Source organism: Protopterus annectens, chromosome 4.part1, assembly GCF_019279795.1.
Source record: "Protopterus annectens isolate FY-2018-M chromosome 4.part1, PAN1.0, whole genome shotgun sequence".
NCBI lineage: Eukaryota > Metazoa > Chordata > Ceratodontiformes > Protopteridae > Protopterus > Protopterus annectens.
Window position 1 is genome coordinate 433,961,381 of NC_056734.1, and position 25,158 is coordinate 433,986,538.

General features: G+C 38.0%; 1 protein-coding gene across 1 annotated transcript in view; it reads right to left on the reverse strand.

Moving 5' to 3' along the window:
- The window catches only part of LOC122801219 (guanylate cyclase soluble subunit beta-2-like), a 475,593-nt gene that overhangs the window by 97,988 nt on the left and 352,447 nt on the right, over window positions 1-25,158 (reverse strand). The window contains exon 12 of the mRNA XM_044070773.1: window positions 22,705-22,859. Coding sequence (XP_043926708.1) covers window positions 22,705-22,859 — 155 coding nt within the window. The remainder of the gene's footprint in view (window positions 1-22,704; window positions 22,860-25,158) is intronic.

Below are 25,158 nucleotides of genomic sequence, written 5' to 3' on the forward strand. Positions count from 1 at the left end.
ACAACATTAGTTAAAGTACAGGTAAGCAGTTACACCAAATATCAAAAGTATGTTAAAAATATGTTTCAAGATCACAGAAATATTAGAAGGAATAGCAAACTATACATGGTAAAAATAAGTTAAGTACAAAAATGCTTGATGCACACTATTATGAAAAGTTAGTAGGTGGTATTGCACACTTTATAGTCATACAATATTACTGACATTACTCTATGCAGGACAGATGTGTCATCTTAGGGAAATATAACACTGCTTTCATATGGAACTAAGCAGTTAGGTTTGTTTTTTTTTCAAATAGGTTCTACACTTACCTTGGGCCACAGATGAAGGTGTGAAAAAGGTTGCATATTTACTATACTGTTTCCATGTCTATCCAGTTTTGCTGTACAATTTCTGTGTCATGCAATCCATAGTAAGTCAAACAGAGTATAAAAAAACATTATTCTTTGTTTTGGCAGAGTTCTGGCAACAGCAATAGCAACTTTAATTAAACCCTTCTGCACATACAACTTTCTAATGCCAGCAGTAAATACTAACACATTTTTTTCTAAGTGTAATGGTGACTGTAATCCAAAAAGTTTTGGATTTCAGGGCAAATGGCTACACTGAGTATACACAATTGCTTTATAGCTTCATGACTAGCTATGCTATGTCAGATTGGTTAATTAGCATGCTATTCAGCTATTTATGCTTTCATTAGCATATTCTGCTCCTTACTGCTGTTTGGCAGCTCTACACTAAATACAGAGTTGTTTAATAAATATAAAAAAAACAAGCTATAATGTGGTGTTAATGAATCTAGGCCATTATCTTATCTACTGAAAGAGAATGTGTTTCTTTCAAACATTGTACTGAAAAGAGTAGGTTATTATTTAAAAAAAATAATTTTATAAAAATTGTTAGTGGCCAAACAATCAGGAGTATATGCTGTGGGTAAAATAGAAAAGAAAATACCTATCTAAAGATGTGCTCCAAGAAATGATGTTTAGAAAAGATTTCAAAAGAATATTGATATCATTTGAGTTAATTAGTTAAATGATTTATTAAAATGCTTATTTATTACCAATGTCATCATATTATCAATAACATCTAAAGAAAATGAAGTAGATTTAAAGTGATGGATTTTCACAGATATTTGAATCAATTTCCATTGTGTGTATTAACGAATAAGCAGAATAAAGTATTTTTTTAAATTGAGGCTTGTAAGTATTGATATCTGAGAACCCAATACACCCATTATTACAAGTTGAATTTGTATTTAAACATGTTTTAGAACCTGTTCCAGGCTTTAAAGGGTATCATAATATTTTAATAATATGTAATTTGCTTTCTTTATTATCTTTTTCCCTGGCATTAATGAAATGGAATTAGTAATATACACAATTTTTGGAAGAAGGATCAACTTAATAAGGAATTGTCTGTCCTGAAATGAGAGCAATAAAGTATTCCAGCAATTTGTTGTTTTAATAACTGCTTCAAAATTGTTAAAATTGCCATTTATAGCCATACTTATATTGTCATGTAAATACATACCTAAATATTTAATATTACTTTTAATCAATCCTGAATTTTATTTAGAATACTTCAGGTATCTTATTATTAATGATCAGAAATTGTTTTCTTCTCGCTATTAAAATTCATTTTAGATACCTTTTAAAAGTTAAAATTGTTTACTGTGTTTCTTTTGTGGATTTATTTGCATCTCTTATTATCAGCAGAATATCATCTGTAAATATAAATATTAAAACCCTTGATGTTCTTGTTATTCCTTACAAAGTTTGCCAAAGGGTCTATTAGTAAAGCAAAAGAAAGAGGACAGAGAGGAAAGCTTTGCTTTTTTTCCTTTGTTTAATCTGAATCCCTGAGAAATATAAGGTACAGTTTTAACAAAGGTTATACAGTTTTTACATAAAGTTCTTGATCAAAGAAAATACCTATCTAAAGGATGGAGCAGTGGTGCAGGAGTAACACTGTCGCCTCACAGCAAGAGGTTCTCCAATTCGATTCTCAGCTGGGGTGTCTTCTGTGTGGAGTCTGCATGTCCTCCCTGCATTTGTGTGGGCTTCCTCTGGGTGCTCTGGTTTCCTCCCATGTTACAAAGACATGCGTCTGGAGCATTTCTCCCTGGGTCTCCACTGAAAAATGTCTTCGTTCCAAGTCGGACTTTCCTGGTTAACAAATGATAAATAAATAAATAAAATAAATAAAAAAGAAACAAATTCTCATGGAATGTATATATTTCTAAAGATCTAAAAAGATATGACAAATTTACAGAATCAAATGCCCTGTCAATGTCTAGGCTAATTATTGTTAATTTTAATTTATTATTTTACCAGAATCTATAAAGGACGGCCGAGGTGGTGCAGCGGTTAGCGTTGCTGCCTCACAGCAAGAGGTTCTCCGGTTCGATCCTCAGCCTGGGTGCCTTCTGTGTGGAGTCTGCATGTCCTCCCTGTGGTCATGTGGGTTTCCTCCAGGTGCTCCGGTTTCCTCCCACATCACAAAGACATGCTGTAGGTAGATTGGGCACTCTAAATTGGCCCTAGGTGTGAGTGTGTGTGTGTGTGTGTGTGTGTGTGTGTGTGTGTGTGTGTGTGTGTGTGTGTGTGTGTGTGTGTGTGCCTTCTGTGGAAGGTTGGGCGCCAGGCTGGCAACTCAACACCATAAAAACTCCACTGCCAATCATGAGTGGACAGGTGATCCGCTGTGGCAACCCCTAACCGGCAAAAGAAGAAGAAGAAGATTTTACCAGAATCTATAACAGTTATTATCCTTTTTATATTGTCCTGAGTTCCCTGTTAATTATGAAACCTATTTGATCATTATGAAGAAGAAAATCAGTTAGAAAGTACAGCTGTGTAAGTTGAAATTGCTATAACAGTAGATGTTTGCATGATCACTGCTGCAATATCCTTAGCTGTATGGGTTATATCATGCCAAGGATATAATAGCCAGCTGGCTTCCAAAGCTTCAGAGCACCTTCCATGCACCCAAACTGTCAAGCAGCTTGAGCTAAGCTGACTAAAAGACAGGTTTGGATGCAAAGCCCTTCAGAGCTTTCCTGTCAGCAGAGACAGGGAGACTGAGTCCTGAAAGGATAATGCTAGGAACAACAAAAAATAAATATCCACACCCTAGCATAAAAAACAAGGGGGTGGAGGGAGGGAGGAAGTGGCTGCTGCTGTGATCATTAAAATATGTGTTGTACTTCAACTTACACAATTGTAGCATGTTCTTCATATTGATCACTGCTGCAGTAGCCTTAGCTATATTGGTAGAGTACCATAGCTAACTATATTAGGGAGGAAGAAGGAGAATGGTCTAAGAACCCCTGGAGAATAGACCTAGCAAAGCTTGATTTATATTTGAAGAGGGAATCAAGCTTATAGTGCTTTATAAAAATTTGTGAAGAGGATCAAGTAGCAGCTTCTAGAATCCAACCTTTTCCAAAAAGCCATAAGTGAAACCAAGGCCCTGGTAAGGTGGTGCTCGACCCTGCTCAGAATAGATTTGTTATGTTAAGTATAACAAAAGGTGATAGCCTCATTCAATCATTTTGGAAATAGCCTGTTTTTACACAGGTTGTCCCTTCTTCTCACCTTCACAAGAAATAAAAAACTGATCCAGATCTGAAAGATTTATTTCTTTCAAGATAGTACCTGCATTGTCTGTGGATATCCAGTGTATTCAGTATCCTTTGTTAGGTTCAGAAAACAAAACAGGAAGTTGGCTAGTATGGTTTAAAGTAAACTTGGATACAACGTTAGACATAAAGAAAGATTAGTTCTCAAAGAAACCATGTCTCTATGGAAAATGAGGTAGGGTTGACTCATCATAAGAGCTTGCAGCTTAGATACTCTTTTTGCAAATGTCAGAGCAATCACTAAAACTGTTTTCTGTGTTAGGAACCTCAAGTCACCCAGATCACCTGGTTCAAATGGAGTAAGTGTTAGCTTCTCTAACACAAAATGAAGATTCCCAAGGTGGGGCCCCAGTTTACTTTTAGGCCTTTATGCAAAACCCCTTTCAAGAACCCTTTGGCATGAGACTGCCTTGAAAAAGGTGGACCCATGGGCAGACTTGCTTAAATGGCCAATAAATAAAGCTTGATAGAGGAATAGGAAAGGCCATAGGAAACTAACTCAAAGAAATATTGTAAAACCTGAGAATAACTAACTTTGATTGGGTGCTGGAGGCACCAACTAGAAAACCTTTTCCATTTACTAATACATGGTTTTCTAGTAGCATGCATTCTTTCCTCCATTAGTACCTGCTGTATATCCTCAGAAAACAGGTACCTTAAAGGAACTCAGACCCTATCTTCCAGGCAGTCAACTGAAGATGGTTGATGTTGGGGTGTATAAAACACGCCTGTTTTTGTGAGAGTAGATCCATCCTGTGAGGAGGTTTGTGATAATTGCCTATGGCCATTTCCAAAAAAGAGAGAACCATGGTTGAATAGGCCAGAAGAGATCACCATAATGATCTTGGGTGATTTCTTCTTAATCTTCAGACGTATCCTGGACATTAGTGGAAAAAGTAGAAAGGCATACAGGTACATTCCTGTCCAAAAGAAATGGCATCTGTCTTCCAGGGCTTTTTGCATGGAGTCTTGGAACAGAATTTTGCCAGTTGATTATTCATTGAGGAGGCAAAGAGGACTACTTGAGGAACTCAGCACAAATGGATCAAATATTGGAAGACCCCCCAATCTAGTTTCCATTGGTGAGGGTCTGCCCTGGTGGTATAAAATGCCAGCCATCTGCCATACAGCTTTGCTCTGAAGGAATGTAGGATGGCTGTAGAGTAAGACTATGCTGTGAAGCTATATCCCAAGCTAATATAGCTAATCTGCAAAGAGGGTACAACCTAGTCCCCTCTTGCTTGTTAAAGTACAATATGACTGTGGTATTTTCTGTAACCACTTGAAGAGGTCCTAGTGACCAAAGATGATTCAGAGATTTGAGCACATTGACCAGGGCAAGCATCTCCTTAATATTTATGTACTTGCATCTGTCCTTGGTGTCCCACACCCCCTGCACTTTCATGCCTCCAGAAACTGCTCCCCAACCAAAGTCCAAAGCATCTGACAGCTTTGGAGCAGGAACAGAGACGGGGAGATCTGGATTTAGTAATATCCGTTGTTACCATCAAAAGATTTCTCTTCTGACAAACCTCAGTACTGGGATCCAAAAAGATAAAGGGTGCTAATGCTTGGACCAAAGAGATTTCAGATACCACTGTATCCTTCTCATCTGGAGTCTTGCCAGGGATATAATAAGAAGCATTGATGCCATAAGACCTCAAAATCCTGAGGCATTCCCTCATAGTGAGTTAGGGGTCTGAATGGAGAGATGGAAAGTCAGCAAAGAAAGCAGAGTAGTAGTGCTGAAAATGAATTCATCCTCAAGTCTTGGTGAGTAACTGTTTTTCACAACATCTCACCAAGGAGACACTGATATATTGATTGTATTTATATAGCATATATCATGGACAGAAGTAGGTCAAAATTTAAAAAAGACAGCTAAGTGCACAAGATCCAGGATAAAAAAAGTGCCAAATCCTGGTAGGCGCACTGGTACCAGGAGTGAAAAAAATGACAGTGTAGAATCCTCAAAATATAGAAACATTCAGGGGAGGATGGCCCCCCTGTTGTAGAAGGAAGTAGCAGTCCACAAAAATCACAAAAACTGATAGGCCAAAGAAAAGCCATAAAATGACAGAGTGGATTATTGAGGATAAAAAATAAATTATGTATTGTTACTATTATGCAAAAAGCCCAGAATTTCCAGACATAAGATATACAAAAAGATTAAGAGAAATTAGAAGAAAGAAAAAAAATACTTCCACAAGAAAAACTACCAGATGCTTCAAATAAAAATGTTTGGTCATTAATACAACAGATTTGTGAAAAACATTATATAGACGAAGAAACTTTGATCTGTTTGGAAAAAGAAACATCTGGGGAAGTATGAAAATATAAACAACAAAACCTAGATATTTTTTAAAAGTATAAAAAAGAAACATGGACATGGGAAAGAAAGAGAGATTTGATATGGTGCAATATTTATGTAAAGGCGAAAGCCAAATTAATCAACATAAAAAAGGTAGCCCCAAAGATATTCAAAGGGAATTACAGGCAAAGGCATCCAGATATGGAAAATTTCATAATAAAAAAATAATATCACAAAGAGGGAATGCAGAAAAGAAGAGTGGTAAAGTAGAAGTTAAAAAATAGAAGTTGAAGTTATGGAGTGACTGTGAACTGAAGGATTTGATGTAGAAGGTCTAACACAGGTTACATCACAGCATGATGGAACGAGTTCCTAAAGTAAGAAGAAACAGGAAGATCAGGAGACATCTGAAGAAGAAATATGGACATGGGAAAGAAAAAGAGATTTAATATGGTGTAATAGCTATGATAAGGAGAAAGCAAAACTAATCATTACAAAAAGAGCAGCACCAAAGAAATTTTAAGAGAAATACAGGCAAAGGAATCCAGACATGGAAAACTTTACAATACAAAAATAAGACAAAGAAGAAAAGTAGAAAAGGAAATTAGTAATGGAGAAGTTAAAGAAATAGAAACTGAGGTTATGCAGTACCTCCAAAGTGAAGGATTCAGTGTAGAAAATCTAATACAAAAAGGCGCCACAACAGGATAGAACAATGGACCTCCAAATTAAGGGGAAACCAGTGGAACAGGAAGCAATTGGTCAGGTGCCATATGAAGATATTTTGGAGCCTTCCACAGGAAGCCAGTATAAGTCTTCACTTGAAGCTGAATAGTAAGGGAAGGAACAGGAAACTGTGGAAACTCTGACACAGTTAATGTTGAGGAGTGAGGCCAGTGAGTTCCCATATGACAGAGTAATGGGTCACATAGGATGAAATTGAAGAGAATGTGCCACAGGAAGTTGCAACAGAACTTTCTATAGAATGCCTGCAGGAAATGGAAAACAAAAAATGTGCCCTCAGTTTAGAAGAAAACAAGCTAAGAGAAGAGTTGCTTGACTTAATAGAGATAGATAGACATATTAAGATCAATGAAAGAAATAGACTGCAGGTCAATAAAACCCAAAAAGTCAGAAGTTTGATAAAACAAATGAACACAGTAATTAGGATTGTCCATAGAGATTCATGCAATATAACAGAAGTAAACAGGATATAGTACTGTGCAGCTAAATTAGTAACTGATAAAGTTCTATCACAAGAACACAGAGTAGTGAGGGAGAGAAGGGGAGAAATTGAATACCATCATGGAGGTATCAAACAGAGAACACCATAAAGCAACTAAGACAAGAAGTGTCACTGTTAGAAGAGTATAGAAGAGGGAACAGAAGAGTATAGAACAGGGAACCGATCAAGAAAAATACTTATAAAGGTACACATGATAAAAGAAATGCACAGTATTAGAACAGATGAGGAGCTATTATGCACTATCGCAAATAAATTAAAAATCTCAGCACAAGTGGAAAAACTTAGAAGATACTCTGATAAATATAAAGGAAAAGTACAAAATAAGCAATTTGTTGGTGACCCAAAAAGTTTTATAGAGAATTGGGAAACCAGGTAAAAGGAATTGAAAGACCACCAAAAAAAAGAAGAAATATATACATTTTGGAGAAGTATCTATGAAGATCCTGTGAAACATAACAAAGATCCTGAATGAACAGAAAATTTAAAAGAAAGAATAAGAAGCTTAAAGGTACAGGATATGGAATGGGATGAAGTAACATCCAGAGAGACTGAAACAAAGTTAAGAAAAGCCTCAAACTGGAAAACCCTAGGCCAAAATGCAGTACCTAACTTCTGGTTAAAAGTATTTATATCTTTGCATTAAAAATTAGCCATGAGTAAAAACTATTTATATGCACAGCCCGAACAGACACCAACCTGGCTAACAACAGGAAAAACATTGTTCTTACTTAAGAGTGAACCTGCAAGCTATCCTAAAAATTATAAACCAATAACTTGCCTTCTGTACACTGAAATTGATGCTGACAAAGTCTATAATCATTTAGAAGAAAGCTTAATTATGGCAATAGAACAAAAGGGCAATAAAAGAAAGCCATATGGAACAAAGAATCATTTGCTGTTAAGTAAGTCATAGTGGAGAACTGTAAAAGGGGAAGAATCTAAGTATGGAATGGATTGATTACAAAAAAGCGTTTGATAGTATCTCACATTCATGGATACAAGAGTGCTTAAAAATGTATAAGATGCACCCTACACTGATCGACTACATTACAGTGACCATGAAACAGTGGCAGACCACTTTACATTTAAGCAATGATAAAGAACAAATTATTATTCCAGGGATAAAAATTCACTGGGGGATATTCCAGGGTGACTCTCTGACACCACTTCTACCTTCTGCCTTGCCCTTAACCCATTAAGCTGTCTATTTAACAGCTTAGGACATGGCTATAATTTGGCTCCTAGAAAACAACAGTGTAAAGACCTCTCACCTTCTCTGATTTAAAACTGTATAGCTCATCAGATAAGGAACTAAAAGCACAACTGCAAGATGATGGAAGAATGTCATTTGGTCTTTATAAATGTGCAAAAGCAACCTTTAAAACAGGAAAACTGCAGCACCAAGAAAACATCATTTTGGGACAAGAATGTGATATAAAAGAACTTGAGCAAAAGGGAGTGTATAAATATTTGGAAACTGATGAAGACTCAACAATAAAACATGAACAAATGTGAATAAAACTTAGTAAGTTATACTTTAGAAGTCTTAAATTAATCATGAAAACAGCAATGACATCTAGGAACAAAATCCAAGCTATAAACCAATTTGCTGTTCATGTCTTAACTTACAGTTTTGGAGTGATTGACTGGCACCAAAACATGTTGGATAGATTAGATAGGAAAACAAGAAGGATGCTTCATGCTCACCAAATGTTCTATAAACATCAGTGCATACCAAGATTTTATATTCCCCATTCCAAAGGAGGGATGGGCCTCCTTGAAATTGATTGCATGTATAGATCTGCAATCATGGGACTCCACACATATCTGCTGACCTCACAAGACCCAAAATGTAGTGAAAGTTTTGAAACATGAGGAAAATAAATCTAAGATGACTTCCCTGCTTAAGTTAGCAGAAGCATATCAGCATCAAGCAAGAATGGAAATCAAACCACAAGTAGATAAAAATCAGGCAGCAACTGAATGTGCCCAAAAACAAAAGAAAGAATATAAGGTGAAAGACCAAATGAGAAGAAAAGAAATGTGGAAAATGCATAAATATAGTTGCAAGTATACAAAACTTCTGGAAGAACCTCATGTTGATCAGGAACGAACGCAGGAATGGTTAAAAAGGGGCAAATTCAAACCAAGAGATGAAAGGTTAATATTGGCAGCACAAGATAGTGGGCTATGTACACATTGGTTTACAAAGTCCATTGAATATGTGGGAGAAACAGACAAATGTAGGTTTTGTAAAACAGAACTGGAAACAGTTGCACACCTCATTGCTGGTTGAAACATACTAATGGCAGAAGGGCTGTATATTGAAAGGCATAATAATGTGGCAAGACTGTTGCACTTGAGATTGTGCAAACATTATGGTACTGTAGTGTCTGAAAAAAACTGGAAATTTGAGCCACAAAGCATCATATAAAATGATGAAGTCTACATCACATGGGATCACCCATTACCAACAATTCAAAAGATAGATGCTAGAAAACCAGATATAGTGGTCCAAGAAAAGAAGACAAAAGTAGTATTGATCATTGAAATCACCACACCCAATGACTACAGTGTCTTGCATACAGAGAGAGAGAGAGATACAGTCATAAAATATCAAGATTTGCAGACAGAAACAAGAGCAATGGGGAAGTAAGATACCCAGATAGTTCCAATAGTATTAGGAGCAATGGGTCTTATAAAAAAAGTGTACAATCATATCTGATATGTTACCAATACATATAACTCTATACAAATTGCAGAAGGAGTTATTACTGGGCACATTGCGGGTGCTGTGAAGAGCACCACTGGCTGACATCAAAGATTGAAATAATACTAATTTCATGAACTTTAATTGTACTTTGATTTAGGAATGGGGTCCATTCCCATCATGGTATTAGAAACCCAAAATATTTGGAGAAATTTAGAAAAATGAGTGTTGTCTAAGTAGAAACAGATGTAAATAAAGATCTATTTTTTCTTGTGGAAGAAAAGCTCTTTGAACTGACGTGTCTAGCTGATAATACAGGACCATAATCCTGTGGTGTGTGAGGGTGGCAAGAAAGACTTTTGAATGTTCTCCTGAAATCCCAGCTTGTGCAAGAGATCTCTCACCCAAGAAAAAGAGTTCTGATATTCTGAAAACAACTCTGAAAAGCTAAGAAAGTCATTTAAATATGTAAAAATGTGGATACCCTATAGCATGCAATGAGCTATAACTGGAGCTTGACACTTTGTGAATATTCTTGGTGTAGTGGACAGTATAAAGGGTATGGTAGAGAGCTGATAATGTGATCTAGACACACAAAACCTTAAAAGTCTGTAAGAATAGGAATGTGATGATAAGCATCTTTTAAATCTAGTGCTACCAGGAAACTTGAAGGAAGAAGAAAAAGAGGTAACAGGTTATGAAGTAACACCATTTTGAATGTGGGGAATATTACCAGCAGTTGTAGGAAAGAAAGATCCAGAACTGGTCTACAAGCATTTTCTTTCTTTCTTTCTTTGGCACTAAGAACATCCTTGAATAAAACCTCTTCCCCACCTGGGAAGGAGGAACTGGCTCTATCACTCTTTGGGACAACATGAGATGAAGCATTGGTGGAAACAAAAGTCTGATCTGCAGGACGAGAACTGGCCCCGGGAAAGGAGGAATTTCCTCCCACTGCTATCTGTAACCCTGATGAATGATTTGAGAGTCAATTTGTCTGAAAAAGTCTGTTGCCAAAAAGAAAAATGGAGATTCAGAATTTCTGGAAGACAAAAGATGCCGGGGGGGGGGGTGGATCAGAAAGTCTCTTGAACAGTCATTCAGACTTGTTACTACTCTTGATTTTGGGAAGTTTGAGACTTATTTTTGGAACCCCCTTGCCACTTCTTCTTTAACATCTGTTTACCTGAATTCATTGATAGAGTTTATTCTGTTTTTTTACCAAAAGTGGATGAGGATAAACAGAATCCCTTGGCCAATCTGGAAAAGGAGGGCTGAAAAATCTTAGAGATTACTTGTATCACCTTGACCCTTTCATCACACTTTTCATCACCTCTGCAACAGAGGAACCAAACACTAAATCTCCATCCAAAGGAAGATTTGAAATGTTTTTTACATCACCTGGGAGGCACCGGGAATGCAGCCAAGCAAACCTCCTTAAAACAGTGGTCATAACCCTAGAAGAAATACCAACAGAGTCATACAGACACTGCAAACACTGAGCTGTGACCTGTGTAATAGAAGAAATTGTTATTAAAGTAGATTTTCTTCACAAGAATAAGCTGTAGATAAAACATTCCTAATTCATTCACAATATGTAATAAAAAATTTTAACACGAGCCTGACAATTTAAAATTCTGAAAATCAACGTTGCAGAAATATATACTTTTTCCCATACCTATAAATAATTTTCCATCCTTATTAGAAAGAGTAGGATTGGAATTAATAAAGTTCTTAGCAGCAGTGAAGTCAACTAAGGCTATTGCTGCTGGTTCAAGTTTGGGTTTAGTGTAAAAAAAAATTTAAATGACTGAACTTTATGCAGCCGATCTGTCTTTTTAGGGACAGCTGGCTGGCTATCAGGAAAATTGCAGGCAGTAATACATACATCCTGTAAAGTAAACAGGACAGGAAAATGGGTAATTTCTGGAAAGCCCTCATAAAAGAACTCTATACTATTTTTTGGGACTGAGAACCCTCAGTGTTCTCCCACTGAAAACACTGGGACATTCTAGCAATAATCTCAGAGAAAGAGAACCCCCCCCCCCATAGGGAGAATCAGAAACTGAACTCTCCTCTCAGTCTGAATCAGAAATCTAAGGGCAAAACCCTGAATCTGTCCCTGCATCTTCCTGTTCAAATTCAGAATAGTGAATCTCTTCAGGAAAAGAAGCAACAATCTTTCTTTTAGCAAAACTACTTTACAAGAAGGATCAATAGCCTGAATTAAACCCTGAATGAGTCCCAGTAAACTACTCCTATCCAAAGAAATTTGAGGAGGAGTAGATACATGATTGTTTTTTGTTTATTTTTGACTGGAAAAATGGGGCCAACCATGTTAAGTATGGCAGCAGCTGCTTCCAAAAGGGTGCCACAGCATTCTGACGTAACAGGGAAACTTACCCTCTTCCCTCTCCCAGGACCAGCAGGAATGAATCTGCTTGCCCAATAAGGGGACTCCAAATGCCACAATGGATGTGGCTAATCCCTGGTCCATACTGACTTTTGTGTTTGGAAGAAGGACCAACCATGGACAGTCAATCTGTTCCATGGTCGAGCCAGAAATGGTGCCTGTTTCCCAGGGAAGACAAGCAGCAAATGCAACTAAAACTACCAGTCCACAAATCTATTTTTTGACAGAAAAAAATCAGCAAAAGATCTTTCAAGCACTATGGTAGCCCCAAAGTGGAAAAATAAAACAATTTCTCCACAGAAAATATGTTTTGCGTTAGTTTACACTACTTTTATAGTGACAGAGAAAAACAAATGCTCCATTTAAAAGTACATTGCAGTCTTGAGACAGTTTATTAAAACACAACACTCCTAGCTTTAAAATAACCTTCCTAAATAGGAAAGTAATAAAACATCAGTAAATGCAAGAAAATGGAATGTTTTCTCTCCAAAGGGAATTTATCTGTCAGCTAAGGAAACACAAGCTGACCCTGAATCTTCGAAAGCCTTAGAGGAGCGTACTCTAAGGATTTTGCTCCCAGACTTGTTGTTTAGTTCTCTCAGTTCAAGCTGCTTGACAGTTTGGATGGGTGGAAGGTGCCCTGAAGCTTTGGAAACTGGCTGGCTTTTATATCCTTGGCAGGATATAACCCACTTAGCTACTGCAGCAGTGATCAGTATGAAGAACATCTCTTAAACTGTTAGATAAAATCAAAACAAATAAAGTTAATATTTAATAATGAAACTCATCTTATGATAAGCAAATTTAAGGATCTTTATTGAGTTTTGGAAGTGGAAAAGGTGGTGAACAGTTCCAGGAAGGAGGGAAACTTTGTCCTATTGAACTGCTAACAAAAGCTTTCTTCAATTATAAGATTATATTTGAAGGACATAATTTATAAATTTCAAGAATCGATCCATCTAAGCCAGGGGTTTTATTAACATTTTTCAACAGACTTTTGATTTCATTTATTGAAATGCTCTTCTTAAAATTTTTATCTGTCAAGGAAGAATTTCCTTGTAAATATTATCAAGTAAAAATTATTCATATCCTCTTCCTTATTCTTCATAGTGTTTTTTAAAGGTTAAAACAATTTTTCCTATGTCTAAAGTTTTATTTCTTGTATCTGGGTTTAAAATGCATTTAACTTGATTCATTGTATTAATTAATTTAGATCTATATAAACCTTTAGATGTGGATGCATATGAATGCATTTTAACTTTTTCTAATAGTAGCTCAGTTTTGTGTAGCCAAACATCTTGATATTGTTCAGCAATGTCTCTGGCTTTTATCATCTGATTTTTTGCCACTAGCACAATAGGTCTTTACAAGTAAGTTCGGGATTCCTGAGCAACTTCTAATTACACATTTTATTTACCTCCTTACTGACAGCCTTTCTGTTAGTTTCATAAATGGTGCACGGCTTTTGTATAATCTTCTATTATTGTCTGCATTAAGACTAGATCTCTTAGGTCTCCCAGCCACTACTGAGAAAACATCCTTATGTTCTCATTACAAGTTCTCTTACCTCTCAGTTTGATGAAATGGCAAAGTTTCAGGCAACTTTCCTTCAAGTTGCATTTCAGTATTTCCAGGAAAATCTGACACCTGGGATTCTACTAATGTATCTTAGTCTTTCTATGGCTTTAAGACGTTCACACGTGATATCTGCTGAGGTGTTCTTAATGTTTCATTATTGGATCCATATAATTTACCACCCCCATTCTTTCAGTAGTGTCTTTTAAGCCCTGACAAATAGAAAGAAACTTATTCTCCACCACGAGAATGAGAATTAGTTTTCTGTCTCATGGAGAAATGTAGAACCGCCAACATTCTTGTTTTGTACGTTTATCTGGGCTCTGTTGACACTATTACTACCATTCTGTCCCCTCATCTCTGTGACATGCTTAATTACACTAAAGAATTATTCTCTTGTTCCCAAGTTTAGTTTATTATATCTATGTCCCTTTGGGGTTTCTGTCATACAAAACAAATTGTATAAATCCTGTAAATCCTGGATATGACTTGGGTAGCTGTCTGGGCGGTGCAGTGATGCAGAGGTTAACATTGTCGACTCACAGCAAGAAGTTCTCTGGTTCCATTCTCAGCTGAGGTGCCTTCTGTGTGGAGTTTGCATGTTCTCCCTGCATTCACATGGGTTTCCTCTGGGTAATCCAGTTTCCCCCCACAATCCAAAGACATGGGTCTGGAGCGTTTCTCCTCGGGCCTCCGCTGAAAATAGGCTCTGTCCTAGTCGAACTTTCCCAGTCAACAAATATTAAATAAATAAATACAATATCAAATGAGACAGCAAGATATGACAGATCTTCCAATCCTTGTCTACAACCCAGTACAGTGTATTCTTAAATGTCTTAATAAACTACTCTACCACTCCATCTGACAGAGTGTGATGGACACAGGTTCTAAACTGATTAATTTCAAGTATTTGTCATAAATTCCTCATGACTCTACACATGATTAGAGCTTCTTGGCTAGTTATGGTTCCTTTTAGTATTCCCACCATATTGAACACAAACATTAACTAATCTGTTAAGGATTTTGCAAAAGCTTAATGTAGGGGTACATTTTGTGGCTACCAGCTGTTGTAGTCTAACACTATTAAGATGTAGTGATGCCTTCCAGAGAACCTTACTAATGGCCTCCCTAATAATGGACAGCAAAATGCTTTCAGTGGTACAGTCAAATGCCATTCTGGATAAGATCCACAGTACAGCTCTATGGCATTAACAATCTTTGCCCACTAGACTCTTCACAGTGCACTGCTACTTTATGTCCAGGTAATTTTCCACTCTGAGGTTCTGAACCATTTTTATAACTGCTATCCCAAAGGTTTGGGAGCTAGTACTGTTTAGCCACCTCTTTCCTTTTATTATCTACCCAGAAAGAAAAAAAGGTTATTCCCATGCCCAAAAATGGGAAAAATTAGTAACTGGTCTGGGGAAGCAGTGGCCCCATTTTCTGACTACCTATACATTATTTGGGCATCATTCAAGTTGATACTCCCACTGTAGTCTTCTCATATTTACAGGTTCAGCATTCAGATGTAATGAAAGAATTCAGAAGTTTCATGGCTAATCTTAAATTCAACTTTATTCTGCTTAGCATTTTTTACTAGCTCAGACGGGGCATTTTCTGCTTCTGTCCTTAAGAAATTTTTCCAGATTGGTTTCAGAAATAGAAATATTGTAAGTTCATATGTATGTTGACACTTGTAGACTCTTTTTTTTTTTCATTAATAGTCTCTCACAGATCAAGAAGTAAGAAAAGTCTCCTCTGTAGCCTCACTTTCTGTCCTAGCTAGTGTACTACTCTTGCATAATAATTTATAATACCTCAGGGGTAATGAACTCTGTTACATACTGGTATAACCTCACTTGTTACTATACACACACAATATATATATATATATATATATATATATATATATATATATATATATATATATATATACCTAATATAGCTCAATTTACTAGTTGGCACTGGTCCAAAGAAATGTTTCATTTCAAGAGTGTTTACTAAATTTCTCACTGCATGCATCCTTACCTTCTTGAGCATTTTCTGAAAAATCAAGTTCATAAGCATCATTATGCTTCAGTGAAAAGTATTCTTTACAGTGATAATCGCCGATATATTCCCAGTCTTTGCATCAATACTATTACATTAGAATGCAGGAAATACAGAATTATATTTTTCTCTAAATTTTCATAGGTTCATAGGTAGGTACTAAGCTATCGGACCAATGGCCTACATAAGCCTAGCCAACAAGGTTCACTGACTTACGCCACCCAAGAAAGTTATTTTTCTGAGCCACTCTCAAGCAGAGACACAGAAGTGATCCCCGGGGTGTATTTCCTACTTCCCATCCACTCATCAAGATTTTTCTTGAAGAGTGCTAATAAAGAACTTTGCTTGACATAGATGGGTAGCCTGTTCCAGAGTATAGGAAGTCTCTGGGACAGGAATCTATCCCTCCAGCATGTCCTGTTTATTGCGGTGACAAGGTTTAGGTCCCTAGAGCATGTAGCTTGGAGGGATTGGGATTTCTTTAGGTGTAGCATGTCCAACAGCTCTGGGTTTGACATAGCTTTATATGTTAGGCAGAGATCACCTCGGAGTAGGTGATATGCTACGGACTAAAGCTGGAGTTTTTTGAGACGGTCAGTGAAGGGTATTTGTTTGAGGCCAGTAATCCTCTTTGTGAGGTACGTCTGTGGCCTTTCCAGCTGCTGCAGATGTCTTGTGAGGTACATTCCAAAAGGGGCACTGTACTCTATAATGGGTCTAATGAGTGTCGAGTAGAGGGGAACAACGACCTCTTTTTTTCTGGATGAGAACCCTTTTATGATGAGGTGTGCCATGTAGAAGGACTTCCTGACTACTGTGGCGATGTGACTATCAAAGGAGAGACTACTGTACACTTGGGTCCCAAGGTCTCTTATCACACATTCAGTGTTAAGTAGATTGCTGCCTATGTGGTAGTTCATGGCTACAGAGTTTTTACCAAAGGGGATGACACTGCACTTTTTGGCATTGAGCTTGAAGCCATGGCTCTGACTCCAGGCATCTGTCTCACCGAGGCCCTTCTGTAGGATGTCCACATCATGTGGGGACTTGACTATGGTTCCTAGTATGCAGTCATCTGTGAACTGTGTTAGCCAGAGGCCTTCTGTGTTAGCCTGTACTTCAGAGAAGTAGATACCAAACAGGAGAGGTCCCAGGACTGAACCCTGTGGTACTCCACTTGTCACTGGTTTGAGGTCAGATTTGGAGTCTGCATCTTTTACAGTGTGGATTCTGTCAGTGAGCCAGTTGGCAACCCATCTTGTGACGTAGGGATTTATACCTAGTTTAGTGAGTTATCTATAATTCCAGAATGGGGGATGGTGTCGAAAGCCTTGGCGAGGTCAAGATAAGCTGTGTGAACCACCTTACCCTCATCTACAGCTTTGGTGACTGCCTCAAAGAAGTTGATCAGGTTCAGGAGGCATGATCTGCCTTTCACAAACCCGAACTGGGTGGGATCCAGAGTTTGGAGGTTACCAATGTCTTTGTTTATGAGTTCCATGATGATACGTTCCATGGCCTTGCAGACCAGGCTCGTCAGACTAATAGGGCTATAGTTCCCAGGATCAGTGGTGGCTCCCCCTTTGTGGAGTGGGATAACTGTTGCTGTGCACCATTCAGTGGGCACAAAGCCTGATGCAAGGCTATTATTGAACATGGTGCTTAAGTGGAGAGCCAGTTCATTCTGAAGTTCGTGTAAAATGCAGCCTGGGATGTTGTCCAGTCCCATGGATGCTGCGTTTTTGGCTTTAGAGAGTGCAGCTTTTTACCTGCGTAGTTGTGATTACAGGGACTCTGCATTCTTCCTGTATAGATATGGGCCCTTTAGAGGGTGAGGGGGGGTAAAGTTAGCACTGAAACTATCTGCTAGGATGTTGGCAATATCAGTTGGTTCTGTAATTTTCGTGCTGTTGTGCTGTAACTCAGAGCAGATCTGGGTGTTGCCATCGAGATTCTTGACATAGCTATAGAATGCTTTGTAGTTGTCCTTAGAATTAGTGGCAATTTTGTTTTCATAGCTAGCTTTCGAGGATCTTATAACGGATCTCAGCTTCTTACTGAGGCTGACCAGGGAGCTCCTCCACTCATGGGATTTTACTCTTTTTTGCAACAGTTTCTTCCTTCTGTTGTACAGTTTGTTTATGGCAGGGGACCACCAGATTGGCTTCCTTTTTTTGGAGGACAGCATCTTGGTTCTGTTTGGGATAGCATGATCCATGCACTTGTGTAAGTGCTTATAGAGTGCATTTGTGTAGGATTCAGCAGTTGTAACTGTATTGTCCATCTGCATGGGTGTCATGAAGTTTACCACTTCTGTCTTAAGAAGCATGAAGTTGGCTTTGGAGAAATTTTTTACCATGATTTCCTTAATGGGGGTTGGGGGTGGGATGTGGATATCAAGTGTGATTAGCTTATGGCCAAACTGGACCAACGAGGAGTTGACTTCAGGTGTGGAACACTGGTCACTCATGTTGGTAATGACTAGGTCTAGCATATTGTTGCCCCTGGTGGGGGTGTGGATAAGTTGATCCCGGCCATTGGAGTTTATGAATTCCAGAAAGCATTGAGCTAAGGAGTTGGTACATGAGTAGCTTTCCTAGTTAATGGTGGGGTAGTTGAAGTCGCCCATTATTAGGGTGTTTGGTTGAACCCTGATATTTTCCAGTACATCTAGAAAAGAGGAGTGGGAATCCAGGGGCATGGTGGGGGATCTGTAGCAAGCTACAATTTGGATTGCAGTTTTGCCCAGAGTTAGTTGCACTTGGATAACCTCAGATGCATTATGCTGAGCAACTAGCCTGGAGGTGTAGATATCCTTAATGAATATGGACACACCTCCGCCTTTGGTGTTTCGGTCCAGATTACATGGCCGAAAAGTGTGGTATGAGTTATAACCTGGTAGTGCAGGGGTGCTCTCTGCAGCCTTGAATCAGGTCTCAGTCACTGCACAGATATCAATGTCCTCCATTTTAAGGAGTGCCTCGAGTAAGGGCATTTTGAGATTTAGACTTCTAGCATTGAGTAGCATTATCCTCAGTTTTTGCTTGCCTGTTCCTGTTACGGTGGTGAATTTATCATTTGAACCTTGCCTAAAAAAGGCACTATAGGGGTGGCAAGAGCCTTAGCCAGTATCCAGAATCCCAGGGGCAACAAGTGCAGGCTATCTCTGGCAAAGCATCGTGGTCTGTCGACCATGTCATCCCAAGCAGACAGATACTAGATCCCCTTAGAATGACACCAGAAGCTTAGCCGATTGTTGAAATCAGTCATTTTGTCCTTGTACTGCGGTATCATTCTGGGCAATGGCAGAATGCTACTCAGGGCTAGGGTCATACCTTCCTGGGCTACAAGATCGGAGAGCTCTTCCATGTTTCTTTTCATGTAGTCCAGGGAGGTACATCTCAGGTCATTCACACCAACATGGACAATGACAGAGTCATACTTGTACTTGTTGTGGAGTGACTTGAGTGCGTGGGTTATGTGGTGGATCCTGGCACCCGACAGGCAGCTGACAGTAACCTTATCCTTGTTTAGCCTGGTGAGTGGGACATCAGTGTGCCTGACTATAGAGTCACCTATGACTAGTGTGTTGGATACATTGTTTTGCCTTATTGGCTGTGGTTGAGTGGCACACTGAGTCTGTGGGCTATGTGTCATTTGGGTTGTGTTGGGGGATGGAGGTTGCTTGCATTTCTGCTTTGGAGGTCTCTGTTGCTTAGACAGATTATTACAGAGAACCTCCGCAAATGTTTTTGTGTTACTATGTGTGGATTTTGGTGGTGTAGATTTAGTGATACTATGTGATGAGTGTGGTGTGGTGCAAATGTTTACCTTCTCCTCTTGACTGTCAAGTTCAGTCTTGGTTAGGGAGAGTTTTACCTCCAGTTTGGCTAGATAAGTGCATCTCTCACAGGTTGTAGTGTTGGGTGGTAGGAAGAGAGGGTTGTCTGTGTACATGAGGCAATTTCTACATTGCCTCAAGATGCCCAGATACATCAGATATACAGGGGAGAACACTGGGAGCTGACACTTGGACAGCTTGAATAAAAAACTATTTTCCTGTAGATAAGTGAGGAAAGTGAGTACTAGAGCTGTTTTACTCTAAGCAAGTGAGAAAAGTAAGTACAAAAACTGTTTTCCTCTAGGTAATGAGGAAGGTTGAGTGCTATAGTAATTAGTAGCTTATTTAGTGCTTACATGTTCTGAACAAGTGCTGTGCATGAATAAGCAAATTTAAGTGCTAAAACTAAGAATCTGTATCTGCACTAGACGAGTTACAGGACAGAAACAAGTGCAAATGCAGGCTTTCAAATCAGAAAGTTGAGAGAGATGGAAAAGATTGCCCAAATGGCCAATAACTACAATTTCTGGGCCAGAACCACTCCTTATGTGGTAGACAGGTTACCTAGTGCTTACCACTCCCACTGATAAGCTAGAAGGCTTCCCTTCAACACAGAAAGGCTTGGGGGGGGGGCTCAGAAGGTTACATACAGTCCTGGATACAGAAAATCTGTATCTGGAACACTAGTTACAGGAAAGGTAGGAAACAGGCTTACAGTATTTTTTTTACAGAAAAGTAGCTAAAACAGCAGTTTAAACAAGTCACATGCAGTGCAAGCTAGCACACTTGAGTATGTAGCAATATTAGACCAAACAGTTTAAAAAATGCAATTAAATTAAAAAGGACTAAAAGCAAGTGCAGAAAGAGTTTATTAGGTATAATGTGGTAAAGAGATGGGGCTGGGGGAGTGTCCCAGATCAAATCTACAGTGGGGCGGGCAACTGCAAAAGCCACCAAATTTAAACTCCAAACCAGAAATAGGGAGGGTGGATGGGACAAAACAGTTTCAGCAGAGATCTGAAAAACTATAAGCAACAATTAACAGTACAAACTCTAAAACCAAAAAAATATATACTCAGCTCTGTATATTTCCAGATAGATAAAGCAGTCTCTCAGAACACAGGTTCCAGCAATGAAATGCAGGCTGTTACTAACAGGTCTAATTTTATGCAAGTGATCCTTGAGTTAGATAACACACAAGCTGTAAAAAACAGTTATACCTACTGAAGACACAGGAGAAAATAGGGGGAGGTGGGGAAAACAGTTTCAGCAGAGATCTGAAAAACTATAAGCAACCATTAACAGTGCAAACTCTAAAACCAAAAAAATACACTCAGCTCTGTATATTTCCAGATAGATAAAGCAGTCTCTCAGAACACAGGTTTCAGCAATGAAGCAATGAAATGCAGGCTGTTACTAACAGGTCTAATTTTATGCAAGCATAAAGCAACTTTTTTATATCTTGGAAGCTATACAACCTATACCTACAGTGTCAGTATTGCTTTTGCTCAGCTAGACTTGAACTTTCATATAACAGCAAAAAATCCTTGCAAAGTGTTTATTTATTGAGATATTTACAGAAATACAAAAATATGCCTATTTGCACAGTTAACATTATAAATAACACTCAATATGCCTTGGCCTGTACAATTTATACTCCAAGTATCAGTAATAGTCTTCAACGTCATCTAATGTTTCACCTGATGTCAAGTCCAAATTTTGTTAGTCTCTTGGTTTTGGAAATATTACTATATGTACAGGGACATACTGCATATTTTCATAATTGCTAGCAAGCACCCAGCAATATCTCCAATAAAATGCATTAAACATGGACAGTGAAAGTGCATTTTCTGGGTCTCACCTTGACAGTTAACAGTATGCCTATCAATAACAGGTAGCTCACTAGGTTATGAAAATGCTGATGTCAATATGAACATATGAATAACAAGTGATAAATAGTGATTAATAACATTACTGAAGTGCATCCTAGATTAGTAATCTTTGTACTCTTCATTTATTACACCTTGCCCTTTCATATGCTGCCTTTTATTAATTGACAAGTTGCTTATTTAAGGGCACAGCACTAAAATGTCATTAAGCTATAAGAAGCTAGGAATACTACACAGATGTATTCAAAAACGTTTTATGTGTGAATGAGTGAAGAGTGCATGGCCATGATTGATCAGACTGCAAGAACTTTGTATATCAACTTGATATTCACATGTCTTCCTTTAGTCTCCATCTAAGTTTATGGGGAGCAGCAATAAATATATGTGTTCTTCCCCACTGTTCTGTAATAGGTCATTTTATCAGGATATTGTAGTGACAGATACATTAAATATTGTGTATTAACTTTTAGTTAGTGTGCAAATTGTTCCAATTCCCATTGCAGGAGCTGTTTGGATGTTATAGAGGTGCATTAAAAGGTTTATGTCAAACAAATGAAGCACACAAGACTGAATCATAACTCACTGAATTTTTTTTTTTTGAAAACCTGTATTTTTCTTAAAAATGCAAAGTGCCTAGACCCTATGTCTGTGAAAGGTGGTACTACTCTTCAAATCCTGTTGGTTATCAAAAATTAGACACAGACTAGTTCACCCTATCATAATGTGACTGAGTGCATGCATGTTTGCAGTCTTATACAGTTGTTAATCATGACATTTATGTACATGTTTGAAACAAAATTGTGTAACAGGAGAAACTAATTGTCTATTTCCTATCATATACATAGTATCAGATCATCATTGCAGATGTTACCAAAAGAAAATTTCTTGGTAAGACAGCTTATCCTGAATATCATGTACTGAAAACATTTGCATTACCACCAACAAAAGAAAAGTCAAACTGCAGATGAGTAAGATTAGGTATCAGAATAGCAACTAAACTGAACAGCATGAAATTGAGGTTCCTTACTGGTAAACACTAGGGCTGAGATGGATTTTATTGGGAACACCGTGGCTTTCCATACGGGAAGCAGTATTGACTGTATCCCCAAATAAACAGTAGCGTGGCATTTTCTCACCAACAACTCCTGCCAGTACAGGGCCAGTGTGAAGTCCAACTCTAATCTGTAGAAACAGAAAAACAATGCAAATTAAGACACATATTAAATTATTTCATAAATATAAATTTAAACAGTTTATCTAAGATCTGTTAGATATGATCAAATATTGTATCTTCCATTACTCATGTTAAGTCTGCTATCCTATGGAATTCCTATGAATATTAAAAGCCACAGTTCAAGGATTTACCTTTTATGAGTAATAATAGAATCATTAAAACACAAGAATACAAACTGAACTAGTACATTTTCCTCCAATTAATTCACCAATATATTGAACATTATAATCTGGGCAAAACATCGCTACCTCTTTTACTGTTGTTACTGTGTGCAATTCCTCAAAGACATTATGGAGTACCCCATCATCCATGGTTTGTTTTCTAATATCTCCAGTCTATACTAAATTAAAATGCATCACATATATTTAGTGTTCCATTTCAAAAATAGGATTTTTATTATTCGTCACTTAGTAAATGCATTAAAATGCTACAACATAAAAATCTGAAAATAGACCATTTTAATTTTGAAATGCACAAGCCTGTTCTACAGTTTGCATATTCTGCGGTTTAAGTGCTATGTGATGATATACTTGTTTGGAATTAATCTGTCAATACTTACAAGAATAAAAGACAAGACTGCACTGAACTCTTAGCACTATTTTTGGAGCAGAGTCCCTCAGTTACATACAAATGGGCCTCACGAGCTACTGGTATGTTTGATAAGAGCATTACAGCAACATTATAAACAGAAGGTATGTTCTTACCATAAAGTTCCATGTGTTTTGTCCATCTTGTCCTTTATTCTCACGTGTGGGTCGGATCTGATGTGTTGGATCCATCTCGGCCAATACTCCAGCTCGAAGTCTTCAGCAAAGCTCGTGGGCCTCATTCTTTACCCACAATGCAGATCTTGTTTGCCCCCCAGCAGTACATAAAACGGATCACATGTTAGCAATTTGCTGATGTATAGAAAAATGTATATACCTACTGTCATAAAATTAGAAGCAGACTGAAAAGGGTATATTCTCAGAGGTTATATGGCTCTGCTGAATACCTGTTTGTTAACTAGTCTACCAGTAGTTTAGGCAGGGGGAGGAGGGAGGGTTGTGAGAATAAAGGACGACATGGACAACACACAAAGAATGTTATGGTAGGAACATAACTTCTTTATGTGATGTTGTCAATCTCACCTTTATTCTCACGTGTAGGACCGCGTCCTAAGCAACTGAACTCTTGGGTGGCTCATGGGAGAATATTCCTCAGAACCATAGAACCAAAGTAGGCTCTACTCTTCGAAGCCAAATCCATTTTGTAATAAGCCAAATCCACTTTGTAATAAGTAATAAAGGTATGCAGTCTTGCCCAAGTAGTCACTGCACACATATTATCCAATGGTAGTCTAGCCTGAAAGGCAGCAGCCATGGCCAGAGATCTAGTAGAATGAGCTTTAGGAACATTAGGGAGGGCTTTCTTTTTAGAATTGTAATTGTGGGATATGCATTATGAAAGCCATCTGGATAATGTTACTTTTGAAACTGGTTGACCTTTCCTTGTATCAGAATATGAAACAAAAAGCTGGTCTGCTTTCCTGAATTCCGAAGTTCTGTGTAAATAGAAACATAATTGTCTATGAACTTCTAGGAGATGCAAGGAATACTGTCCTTTGTTTTGAAATTTGGGAAAGAAAACTGGGAGGTCTATTGATTGGTTAAGGGTATTTTCTGACACAACCTTGGGTAGAAAGGATGGATTACTGCATAATGACACCCTATCTTTGTGAAAAATTAGGTAAGGAGGTTTAATGGACAAGGCCTATTACTCAGACACCTTCTGGCTGAAGTAATTGCTACCAATAACAGGGTTTTCCATGAGAGATATTTCATATTTCATGTGGCTGAGGGCTCAAAAGGGGGAAATATAATGTTGGATAAGATGAAATTTAGATCCCAAGGGGGCACTGGGTGTTTGTATGGAGGCCTTAGCATAACAGTGCCTTTCAATAAGCCTTTGCAAAGTCTATGTGACATGACAGGGTGGTCATTTTCTCCTATATGAAAATTAGAGATTGCAGGTAGTTGAACTTTAATTGAGGCTGCCGCTGCTCCATCACTGAAGATCTCAGACAAAAACTGTAGCACGGAATGAACTGGTGCTGTAAAGGGATCTATATTTTTACATTCTGCCCATATGGCAAACTTCTATTTGCCTCTGTAAAGCTTCCAAGTAGAAGTTTTATGAGATGATAAAATAATATGCTTGACAGGAGAGGAGAGGGATGGAAAAATGGCAATTAGGGGGACTGAAGCA